Here is a 12500-nt window from a genome sequence, read left to right as displayed (position 1 = left end):
ATGATCTGAAATTCAAATATTGAATAACAAAAACAACAATGTTGACACTTTGCTTATATCTGGTTCCATACCACTGGTACTTTTGCTCCAAATCTGCCTTACGCAGCATACCATGAGATTGAACACACCTACCACTACGATGATGACAGGTATGAGGTAGATTGGTACACTCACTGTAAATATATATATATATATATATGCATATAGATATATACATATATAATAATAATAATAATAATAATAATAATAATAATAATAACAGGGAAATGCATGAATAAACTTCAGCACAAAAATGAAAAATAATTATTCATTTATAAAGAAGGTAATATGGCCGGGGCTAATTAATATAAACAGGTAATGAATTAACACACTTTACTGATTAGATATAATAGCAACACAAAAATGGAAAGGAAAATCAATTATTCATTTTAAAAGAAGGTAATATCGTCATAAGATTAACCGGAAGAAAGATCACATGCTGAAATGAAATACCGAAACGTTACTGTACATGACAGAGCATTTACGGAAGTTCATAATTGGTAAAGTTGTTGTGGTTCAATTTGATAGGATAAATATTATGAATATCTCAAAAGTGAAAGGATTTGTCAAAATTCCAGATTTTCTGATGTCGACAACCTGGCCTGATCTAACAAGTTAGATCGTGACGATAATATACATCTGAAAATGACATTGAGATGTTAGGCACTGTGTTTTGTGTGTTTGTTCTAATTGTCTTCGGATTGATTTTGTTTGGGCTGCATTCGCATGTACTATGCACCTATAAGATGCACATTGGTAATACATAACTGTTGGACATTATGCTAAAACAAAATTTCAGTAATGTCGCATTTAGATGAAGAACTGGTCACAAAGCAGTTTTATGTTATTGACCTTGAATTCGTTTATTTTGACAAAGAGATTTGAATTTATTGTGTCCCACCCAAAGCACACTTGCAGCAGAGGACGAGAATTACGGCCATTACTAGAAACTATCAAAATATGTGTTAGATAATATTTATAAGAAGTGAGAGCAACACATCTATCACTTTTGAACAATGTGTGAGCTGACTAAGGAATCAAAATCCAGCTTACAAGGTATTTGTAGTGAATCACAGAGGGGCCTACTATACGCTTAATATTTTGGACATGCATTTTTACTTCCTGTATATTTGGTGGAAAAGAAACCTGGAAATCTAGGAAAGAACCACCAACCCACGGGACGTTACTGATAAATAAGCTTTCTCACATATCCAAGTTGACCGGGCCTGAGACTCGAACCGACGCAAACAGATGTTATATGTCAGCAGTCTATACAGTCAAAAGCCCTAGACCACACCGACACCATGGCTCACAATACATTGCAAGAAATGTTTACATAATGGTAGCACCTATTTAACTTAGAGGAAAACATTGATTATGTTTCCCAATATACAACTCAATAGGCATTATGTATGTAATGAGCTTAGTTACTATATTAAAATGCTCCCGTCATCGAATAAATGACCTGCGTGCTTTATACTTCATACAAGTTCTACTGACAGATACAAAATTTCCCGTAGAAAACTTATATAGAAACATTATTAAATTATGTTGATGAGAGAAAACACTTTATAATTGTTTAAAGTAACTCATTGACAATGAGGTTACGAGCGATTCAGTTAAAGCCAACAAAACAATCGACCATCGACATTTACCCGGGCATTACAGATGGACCGCTCAGAACAACTGTAATATTAATTTGACACATTGAAAATACATGAAAATATTTATCGATAATCTCCCTGACTATATCTCTCATATAATTAAGACCGCAGCAGATTATGATCTATATTAATAAATAGGGGATCACAAATGGGTAATGATATAATAATCAGTTTATGAAACGAGTTGAATAATGTTCAACTTTTGCGAGCCATGGCGAACAAAAGCTGGACATTCTTCAACGAGTTTCATAAATTTAATATTATATCATTACCCATTTGAGATTTTTTATCACATATTTTTTATTTCAGGGGAAATTATTCAGATAGAAAGAAAAACGAACAATTTCGTTCGTTCGGACATACGGTGCACCTTTCATATGTTATGCATATAATATAGTCCCAAACAAAGTTGAAATACTAAAATTAGATTTTATTTTTTTTACAAAATATAATTCAAAGGAAAAGCTTCCATCCGAATAAACAGAACATTTTAGAACGGCAAAATAATTTTTCAAAACAGAATGATCAATGCGATGTGATGACAGATTCTTAGATACGGTACAGAGTAGGCCTAGGGTATATGTTTACTCTAGAATGTCCCTTTGAGAACAAAACATTACATTGTTGCGATTTTCATGTGAAATAGGATTACTGGATGCAGGAATTCCCACATTTACTACTATGCGTTTGTGTCCGGATAATTGCAGTATTTGACTGGAACACCAGACTGCATAGATTACGTAAACACATTCATTTTTGAATCGGAATTGAATCCCAAATACACTCCGCAAAGATCACCTGTGGTTGGATAAAGTTCTGTCAGTTAAGAGACCCATTTATGTCCAAATTCTTCTGTAAACAGAGCTGAATTTATTTACTTCTGTAAGTTAACATTTAAACCACGCTTGTATATACGGTGGATTCTATATCTATGTTACATATATACAGACCCTCCCCCACCCCGCCATCAAAAAAGCAATACCCCTAGTTTTACTTCTTATTGTCGTTCTTGTTTTGTAATTTGCGCCATTGTTCTCATTATGATATTGTTATACGTGACATAACAAACCCCTGTGGGGGGGGGTAACATATCCATATTCAGACAGCCGAAATAATATTTCCTCAATTTCATTTCGCGAGTCGAGTTCAAAAATTGCCGCCAAAAATGTTCAGTGAAAACAAAACTTTTCCAGAAGGCGGGGGTAGAAATGTTCTCCCACGACCCCAGCAAATCAGTAAATAGGATATTGCACAATAATTTCATGGGCTTATTTGGACGAATCAAAATCACATAAAGAGAACTTATAACAAGTGGTAATATCAAAAATATGAAACTGCACATACTATAGGAAAGCTATACCTAGTATGTGATAAATGACAATAACATCACAACGTTGGAAAACAGTTCCTTTATTACGTCTTAAGCTCATAAAGCAGTTGAAATCACAATGATAATCAGATTTTGCTTATGCGATTGTAAACATTATTGAAAGATTAATTATTTAATATGACTATTAAACTAATCGTACTTTTGACTTAAGGCCATCTGAAAATGTTATTAAAATGACACTAGTCAAACTTATTCAATGAAATCTTTGCGAAAATGTCACAATGTATGATAATCGAACATATTACAAATGTCGAACCATCCCAACTAAAAAAATGACATTGATAAGATTTATAATTATTTTCTGTAGTCCGTGCTGTCCGTTATTCCAACTACCTGAAATATTTATAATAGGCCCAAGATCAAACTATAATCGATGTTTGCAAACGTAGCATTTACATCACAATTTGTAAACGTAGTATTTACAATATAAATCTTCCAGAACGAAAACCCTATGAATGTCAGGACTGAAACCACTAGACCTGTATTGAACACACCGCATTTGTTTGCCATTATATTAAATGCTTTGCTTAAAATGTCTATTTCGATGATCATTTCACCCCTGTTAAGATAAAACAATCATGTGCTTCTTTTATCAGCTGCATCTAAAATCAAATGTGTACAATCTCAGCATATATGATGCAAACACCAGTAAAGTGTCTAATGTCATTTATTTTTTAATCGTCTTTAAACTAAATTTCATTTCGCTATGTAACAAATAGATACTCATCTGAAATATTCCTTATTTGTTTCTTTCTTTGTTACTTTGTTCCTTTCTTTCTTTCACTATTTCTTTCTCTTTCTCTGTGTGTGTGTGTATATATATATATATATATATATATATATATATATATATATATATATATATATATATATATATATATATATATATATATATATATATAAACCATGGTGAGTATTTTCCTTGGGCATCCGTACTCGGCCACGATGTTCCACATGCCCTCTCTGCTTACAGTGTCGAAGGCCTTGGTCAGGTCGACATATTTCGATGGTTCCGCGCTCCATTCGGAATTCACACTGGCTTCCTGGTAGGAGACCGTGTTCAAGGTGTGATGTGAACACGGTTGAGGAGAATCCTGACGAGTGTCTTGCCTGAGACTAAGAGCAAAGATATACCTCTGTAGTTGTCACAAGACTGAAGATTTCTATTGCGGTTATAAAAGTGTATACTAGTAGCATCTGTGAATTCATATGAGATCGTCTCTTTTTGCCACATGATATTAAGTAACTGATGGAACATTTCAGCGCATCATAAAACCTCCTCATATCAAGCTTGACAAAGTGAATTTGGATATCATCAGATTTGTTACTCAGCCAGCAGTCCTGCATTTGCCGAAATTTCTGTTGAACAGTTATTGAAGGCATATTTCTTTGAAGTAGACTTTAGATAATATATTAATGCTGTGTACAGGCGATGTTTTTCATCCAAACAGCTGCCTAATGTTTTCGCAATTCTAATCAAACTAGTCCTTGTGCTTTATGGTGGAAAGCCCTAAGATCTCTGTGGCGGTGTTGTAGACCAGCTATATAAGGGTCGCCCAGGCGGCCTCCACATTCTGTGTGTCCAGAGGGATTGACTGAATATGGTTTTCTAGAGTGCTGACAAAGGTCTGTTTGGATTTCGAGTTCTTCAGTTTGGTAATATTTAGCCGTTTTGGAATCTTCTTACCTTTTTGATACGGATGTTGAGATTGGAGATTACAAGCCGGTGATCAGTCCAACAATCTGCAACAACATGGAATTGTTCACCCGTATTTCTTGCCTATCACTCGTCCTTTCCTATCACGTTGTTTATGAGATAGCAGTGCTTTGATTATAGATGGATGAATTTCGTCCTGCTGTGGGTCCGGAGACGGAAGACTGTGTCGGTGATGAGCATTTCATGCTCTGCGCAGGTCTGAAGCAATAAAAGTTCATTGCTATTGCAACAGCAGACACCGTATGTTCCAATGACCTCTTTCTAGGAGATTTTTCAGAGCCAGCTCTTGCACTGAGGTCACCAAGGATAATGTTCTTGTCAAATTAGGGAACAGAGGTTCACCATAATGCATCAATTCCATGATGGTATGGAAGCTTGAGTCTGGAACAATGGTGAGACATCATATCTCTGTTCTGCCTCAAACGGAGTGAAACAGGGTTGTGTACAGGCGCCAACACTTTTCGGTCTCATGTTCTCAGCCACGATTACAGATGTCTTCAGAGAAGGTGACGTGGGAATCAGCATGAGACACCGAATTGATGGCAAACTGTTAAACACAGGAGGCTCGAAGCAAAAGCTAAGGTCACAACATATTTCATCAGAAACTTTCTTTTTGCTGATGACTGTGCCCTCAACCCTGGCTCTGAGTGAGACATGGAAAGCAGCGTCGACAAGTTCTCTGATACTTGAACAAATGTCCCTTTATGAACAATACAAAGAAGACTTAATGTCTCAGCCAGCCCCCGGAAACCGTATGCTGAGCCAAAAAGTCACAGTCAAAGGTTACAAACTGAGCGCAGTGAAGAGGTTCACATATCTTGTCAGCACTCTGTCCCAGAATGTCATAATATATGACGAAGTTAATGCCAGAATTGTAAAGGACAGCAGATTATTGAACAGACTACACGTCAAGGTCTGGAACAGAAGAGGCATTATTGTTCAGACAAAGTTGAAGGTGTACAGTTAAAGGTGATATAACGATAGTACTCCCTGTGCTATTATACGCTTGCGAGCCTTGACAGTGTGCCAGCGCCATGCAAAGAAGTTGAACCATTTCCACAGTACATGCCTCAGATGACTAATATTCATCAAGTGGCAAGACAGGGTCTAAATAAGCAAGCATTCCCAGTATCTACACCATCTTGATGCAATCACAGTTGCGATAGACAGGAAATACATCTCGCATGCCAGACCAGCTGAGTCCAAGAATATTCTTTTACGGTGAGCTTGGACAAAGAAAATTACTACATAGGAGGATATAGAAAACGATGCAAGGACACACTGATGACGTCATTGAAGAAATTTGAAATTAGCTAAGACACGTGGGAGGAGACTGACCAGGACAGGGTCGTGTGTCGCTCTTCCATCACTAAATGTGTTGCATGCATATATTTTTGATGGCCATGCGTTAAAAATCAATTCTGATTTGCAAGCAAGGTCTTATTAATTTATATGACGACATCAATATAAGATTAAAACTAAAAGATCGAATCTCCATAATTTGCCTTTAACTTTGATGAACGTATGGAAAGTCTAGTAGCATTGGTTTCTTGTTCTAGTTTAATATTTGGAAACATATTATTTCCATGCCATGAGACTTTGCAAACTTGAATATAACCAATAAGATACGTTTGTTCAACATCAGCCAGTTTCGCAAACGCTCTTGCGGAGTGGTAGGGCGGTACTTTTTGTATAGAAAGGAATGGTTTTAGATATAGCGGGTTAACATTATATGTGGGATTGACACTCTCGCCAGAAAACCTACAACAGATACGTCCTTGGACACATAGACGTAGCCAATTTGCGCTGTCCTTGCCAGATATGGAAGCCGCGACAATTCGAGTCCAAGTGTGAGGCACTACCAAGGAGAACAGAAGCGCCAACTGTGTCACACAGACGAAAGATTGATTCTAAGATACATTTGGTTTACTCATGTCGTCTCTTGCGTTACGGTGAGCTGAATCTCTATTCGGCAATATGAACCCAATATTAATGGTTCAAAACTACTGTTTTAATAGTTGCACTTGGACTAAAAGAACTTAACCTACATTTCAAATAATGTGTTGAGCACGGTGACGACGGAGAATACTTACAAGGAGAATAGTTCACATACACATACATATTTATATATTATATATTATATATATATATATATATATATATATATATATATATATATATATATATATATATATATATATATATATATATATATATATATATATATAATGTACAATACCTTAAATGAACAAGTTAATATAATGAGAGCTAGCATCAATAAATAGGCCATTTCAATTATGAAAATAATTTTTATATTCCTATGCTATTTAATCCTTATATGAACATGATATTTGTATATCAAGCCACAATCGATTCTTGTTACAAAATACAATGATCAAAACTTTTGAAACATCTCCTTTAGTTAAATTTTTTAATACATGTTTTTCAACTTGATTTTCACAAACAACCACTACGTGTGTTTTTCACATCATATCATTATCACATATCGTTCCCAGAGTGGTAGCTCTCTAAACGCAGATGGGGTATATCACATATCGATTGAAGACATTGTGAAATGGGTCCGACGGCAGCACGATTCATTCGTTAAGGCAATAATGATATATGCTAACGTTCATTTTTTTCTGCTGCCCATCACTGCTGGAGTTGTGAAAAAAAACGTTTGCTTCCAGTATGCGATTGATTATGATCACTGTCATATTGCTGTTATGTACAGAGGAGTGGCACACAACGCGTGTAATTTGCAGTTGAGAATTTACCCCAACAAAGCCACATTTCTAGTGGAACTTCATAACCTACGTGGATACTTTGGTCGCTTAACCATGCAAGCAATAGCCACGGCATCAGATTAGCGTAATCACTAGCTATATAGTATAAAATATGTCATTTCGGTTGTTCCATCTGCAGTTTATCTAATTGACTGTTTATTACGTATTCCCTGCCCAAATTAGCGAACAATCTAGTCATGGAGAACCTGAAAAAACTCGCCGTTACTATCAACCCAGACCTGCTGAAGAAGAAAGGTGTGCATGACACGAATAAAAGAGTGACTGGAAACAATGCTGAAACACATTTTCCGTAGATTGATGCGTTTTATTCATCTTTGTCTCTTATTTCAGAAAAGATACACATATGCTGAGAAAGTTTTGTCAGCATTCGAGTGAAAACATCCTCGGTGACTATCACGATCTGTATTTGCGTACTGTTGTGTTGTCGCTTCTTTACCTGTTTCAAAAAGTTCTTGTCACTGCCAAGCATGTGCACAAGCTTGATCCCGCACATTACCTTTCATCATCGAATATGGACTGGGACGCATTGTTGCTCAAAACCAAACTCGAGCTGGAATTGCTCACGGACATTGACAAACAACCTGAACGTGGACATATATGATGACATTGGCCCACAACCGTTAAATTATGTTCCTAAATAATAATAAACTTTATGGCAGGGCCATGACCTGGCCATTTCCAGTTGGTAGATTTCAGTGGACCTATCCTGCGAACATTGATCTAAAGAAACACATGTACGATAACAACATCAACAATTACGGTTAATTATTTGAAGTTGACTTGTAATATATTCAACACTTACATGACACACAGAGCAATTATCATCTAGCCCCAGAAACGCAGGTGGTGCCCGATTCGTGGTTGTCCCAGTGTCAGTGCTCAATCGTCTGTGAGTACTGACCGCAAATACACCAAATGAACCAAGCTGGTGCCAACTCTTAGGTCGAAACACAATTATTTACTGCACGTGCGATATCTACAGTTTAGTTGCGATTGGTTATGCGAGCCATTAAAATCGAACGTGTGCTGGAATTTGTCCAGGAAGCTTGAATGGCCCGAACATGCAGATGAATATGCACCTACGTACAAAATCCACCGATATTTTAAAAAAGACTTTTTCACATTCATGAATAATGCTTTGTTTTGAGAAACCACGGAGAATCTGCGCATACGAATCCACGTAGATCTTGTCCATGATAGTGAGCGAGACAAACTTCTAAGTCTGATCGCTGACCCCTCCTTTGAATCCAGAAAAATCTTTGATGTTGGACTTATTCCCGTTTACAGTTAAAAATTGAAACTCAAACTCAACGCAACCATTATATTTGGGATCGTCCTGTGGGAAAACGTTTACTACTACAATATTAAATCGTTTTGTTTGGATCGAACCAAGATGATTTACACCTACACTGACTGGTTGCTGAGGCACATCACCACCAATGATGTGTACGCGGACATTGCACAGTCAAGTCTTTTCAAGACATTTGATACTAGCAATTATTCGAAAGGACATTCTATTTTAGTATTCTTACATGCAGGTGGAAAATTACAAGCACAAACATGAAACAGAGTGGATTCGCAAAAAAGTAAATGTCAAGTAATCTGCTTTTAAAAGTACAATAAACTATGGAAATATAGAGCCTGCGTGGTCCTGGTTCTGCAAAACAATTGTCCTTTGAACGATATGGAAATATCAAAATAGATTATATCAGATATGTAATCCTCTCAGATTTTACCCATAAAAGCATCTGATATCAATCAACACGATTTACATTATTTAATTAGCAGCGTTACTAAATTAAACTTAAGACCATGGTATAAGAATGCGTACCATAGCTGAATCAAATATATGACTGTGATAATGTCGCAATCGAGTGACATGGGACAAATATAAAATGAAGGTAAAAGGTTAAATGAACTCCTCTATCTTGCAAATATTACATCTGCATCATAGCACTTTGTGATAACACATCGCAGAATATACTCTAAAAAAGACATGGAAAATCAGACGAAGTGATAACAAAATAAAAGCTCAATAACATCGAAAACGAACTGTCCTTTGAAATGTATGAAGATCAGATGCAGTGTTGGTAATAAACAATATTGATTATCATGTATCTGAAAAGTCCGATTATCGACAAAAATGTGGATTAATTAATTGTACTTAGGTCGCAGTATATGTATTGTCGCTGCCGTATACTTGTCTGAATATGCACACGCTGCGGAACTTGTTTCTGCAATCACATTAGAGACGTGGCAAAGGCTGATGTATTGCCCTGTTTTGGAAACCCTTTTGGGCATTCCCATCCACATGCGACTCTACCCTTATCACTGGACCACTCATGTCACCCATGTCACGTATGTGAGTGTGGTGTCCTTACACATCCGTGGAAACAGTTAACAAATAAAGGTCATTTAATGTCTAAATATGTCATGAGATAGATAGAGGAACGGTAGAATTTCCACAGAGGGGACAAAGACAAGCAAACGCCCCACATTGACACTAGAAAAGCAGTCTTAGCGAATTCCCTGTGTTAGAATGCCTGTAAACCAGAATTCATCCAACGATAAATACTGGTACTACTAACATGGATGTAGACTTGAGCTTATGGTGTAGCTGAAAGTGGGCTACATTACAACTTCATCTTATTACAAATCTTCTATGTTGTTTCAATAAATACTCCGACATTTTCTACCAGCTGTAAAACATCTAAAGCCGCCGTAAAAAGTAAAACATTAATACGCGAAATACTATTCAAATATGTGCATCTCGGTGTCAGAATTTTTGCCTAATTAGACTTAGTTTCCACTGCAATTATTGCAGAGGCTCAGTTAGAAGTTTGAAAGGTACATATCAATGAAAGGTTAATCCAATGTGAAACTTCGTATCTGCTTCAAAAATATTTGGTTGACATGTTTTCAAATCAATTAATTTTTGTTAAAGAGAGAGAGAGAGAGAGAGAGAGTTGATATATATTTCATCAAAAGGCTAACATTAATCTAATTAATGTTTGAAAGAGACAAAACAGAACTCACCGATATTTATTGGGATAGGACACTTTGTAACGAGAGAACCACAAACTTTATGACGCTGACGAGTATGATAGTGATTTTGTTGGTGTCGATGTTATAATAAATGGGGTAAAGATATTTTTAATGACAACGTTTAATGGCTGCACAAAGAACACAACCTGTGGAAACGGCGTTCATTCTCAGATCTTACGTGTTATGCTTTGTACCTGTGACATATGCATATCAGAAAATAAAGTGACGCCATCCTATTTATAGCTAAGTGTTATATTGCGATACGGAAAGGAACAAACACTAAAGAACGACTAACACTAGAATGTCTCTATTTTGATTCCGCCATTTGGGAGATGCTTATTCTGGATTTTAAAAAAAATGATTGACACTCTCCTTTCGAGATCTTGGTGCGAAGAGCATATTCATTGATCAGCACACGTGAAGTTAGGCCGAAGATCCACTCTGCGATTGTAAAATACTACCCCTTCATCAACCTAGATTTTCTAGCACAAGTGTACAACATAAAGCGGACAGCATTAGTAGGATCAATCAAGAAGTAAACGTATTTTGTAAACATTTCACTGAGTTTAAAATGTGTATAAGGTCGCTCTATTTATCCTGTATTGGGTAAGTTCCAGTATCTTTGCAATTACAGATGATATACATAAGTTACCTCTGCGTTCGATAATAATCATAGTTGGCCTTGGTTGTACGAAATTGGGTCCTTATCTGGTCATTATTCAATTGGTGATATTGAAACGTCAGTTGTTGGAACAACATATTTCATCTCTTGTAATTCCCACGTCGCAACACTAGTTGGGCAGCGTTATTCTACCGTGTAATACCGACTTTAGAATAGCTGTTTTTGCCGAATATTTACTAATTTATGCCAATTACGTTAAATGTTGCTTCCTCTTTAAAGCTACCTTAAACGGTTCTGCACGTTTCAATGTACAGTAATTTGAATATTTAATATTTTATCATCAAGTCAATTTGCTGCATAAATATTTAAGATTTTTGTTTACATTTGAATATATTTGAGAACAAAATCAGCACACAAAGTTTTACGTAATAGTTTAGATATTACTAGCATTACTTTCTTAATTAATTATTCTTTATTTTCAGGACGACATCAGCCAGGACAGAATCATTGAGAACACTACAAACATTGATTATAAAATGTCACGCGAAAAGATGGGCAGACGATGGGTTAAGAACGCTCAGCGTTGAGGAAATTTTGGTCCAGCACATGAACATGCAATAAAAGACGTCGGAACAACGTCATTATTCACGTTAGTTCCACCTTGAAAACGACATTGATGCAATGTTAGCCCAACGTGGATGCGCTATTTAGGTTATCGATTCTAAGAGAAAAACGTCGACAATATTCATTGTTCAGAAAAACGTCGACAATATTCATTGTTCTGCTGCGAGAAAAGTATAGGATACAGAAGCGAAGATCCCGAAAATTAACTTATCAAATATTGTTTTTCACTATTATACAATGACCAAAATACGGTTACGTGCCCTTTTGCATATATGTAGTCGATGGTTTCAAACGTTTTCGTCCGTTTGGGGGATAGGCGTATATTTGTGTTCTTTATAGCGTTCATGAGATCTGGGCGATTTGTTTCGTTTCTCGCTCCACGGGTCATGCCAATCTGGAACATTTAATAACTCTATACTGTAGGGGTCGGCAGCCTACGACACGAGTGCCACAAGGTGGGACGTTAGGAGGTTTTGTGTGGCAAGCGAATGGAAGTTCATGCTCTAAAGTGTTGATAATATTACTCTGTCTCGAACTGTCTTAACCCCCTTCTGTCTGTCTGTCTGTCTGTCTCTCTGTCTCTCTCTGTCTC

The 12500-nt window shown here is 36.5% G+C and overlaps 1 protein-coding gene across 2 annotated transcripts in view; it reads right to left on the bottom strand.

Annotated features, from left to right (window-relative positions):
- The window catches only part of LOC149796522 (uncharacterized), a 25014-nt gene that overhangs the window by 2088 nt on the left and 10426 nt on the right, over window positions 1-12500 (bottom strand). For both annotated transcript variants that reach the window (XM_089960250.1, XM_089960251.1), the window contains one exon: window positions 72-173. In XM_089960250.1, coding sequence (XP_089816376.1) covers window positions 72-173 — 102 coding nt within the window. The remainder of the gene's footprint in view (window positions 1-71; window positions 174-12500) is intronic.

The sequence above is a fragment of the Sinohyriopsis cumingii genome, chromosome 6 (assembly GCF_028554795.1).
Source record: "Sinohyriopsis cumingii isolate HCF-2022 chromosome 6, ASM2855479v2, whole genome shotgun sequence".
Taxonomy (NCBI): Eukaryota; Metazoa; Mollusca; class Bivalvia; order Unionida; family Unionidae; genus Sinohyriopsis; species Sinohyriopsis cumingii.
This window is presented reverse-complemented; position numbering and strand designations above follow the sequence as displayed.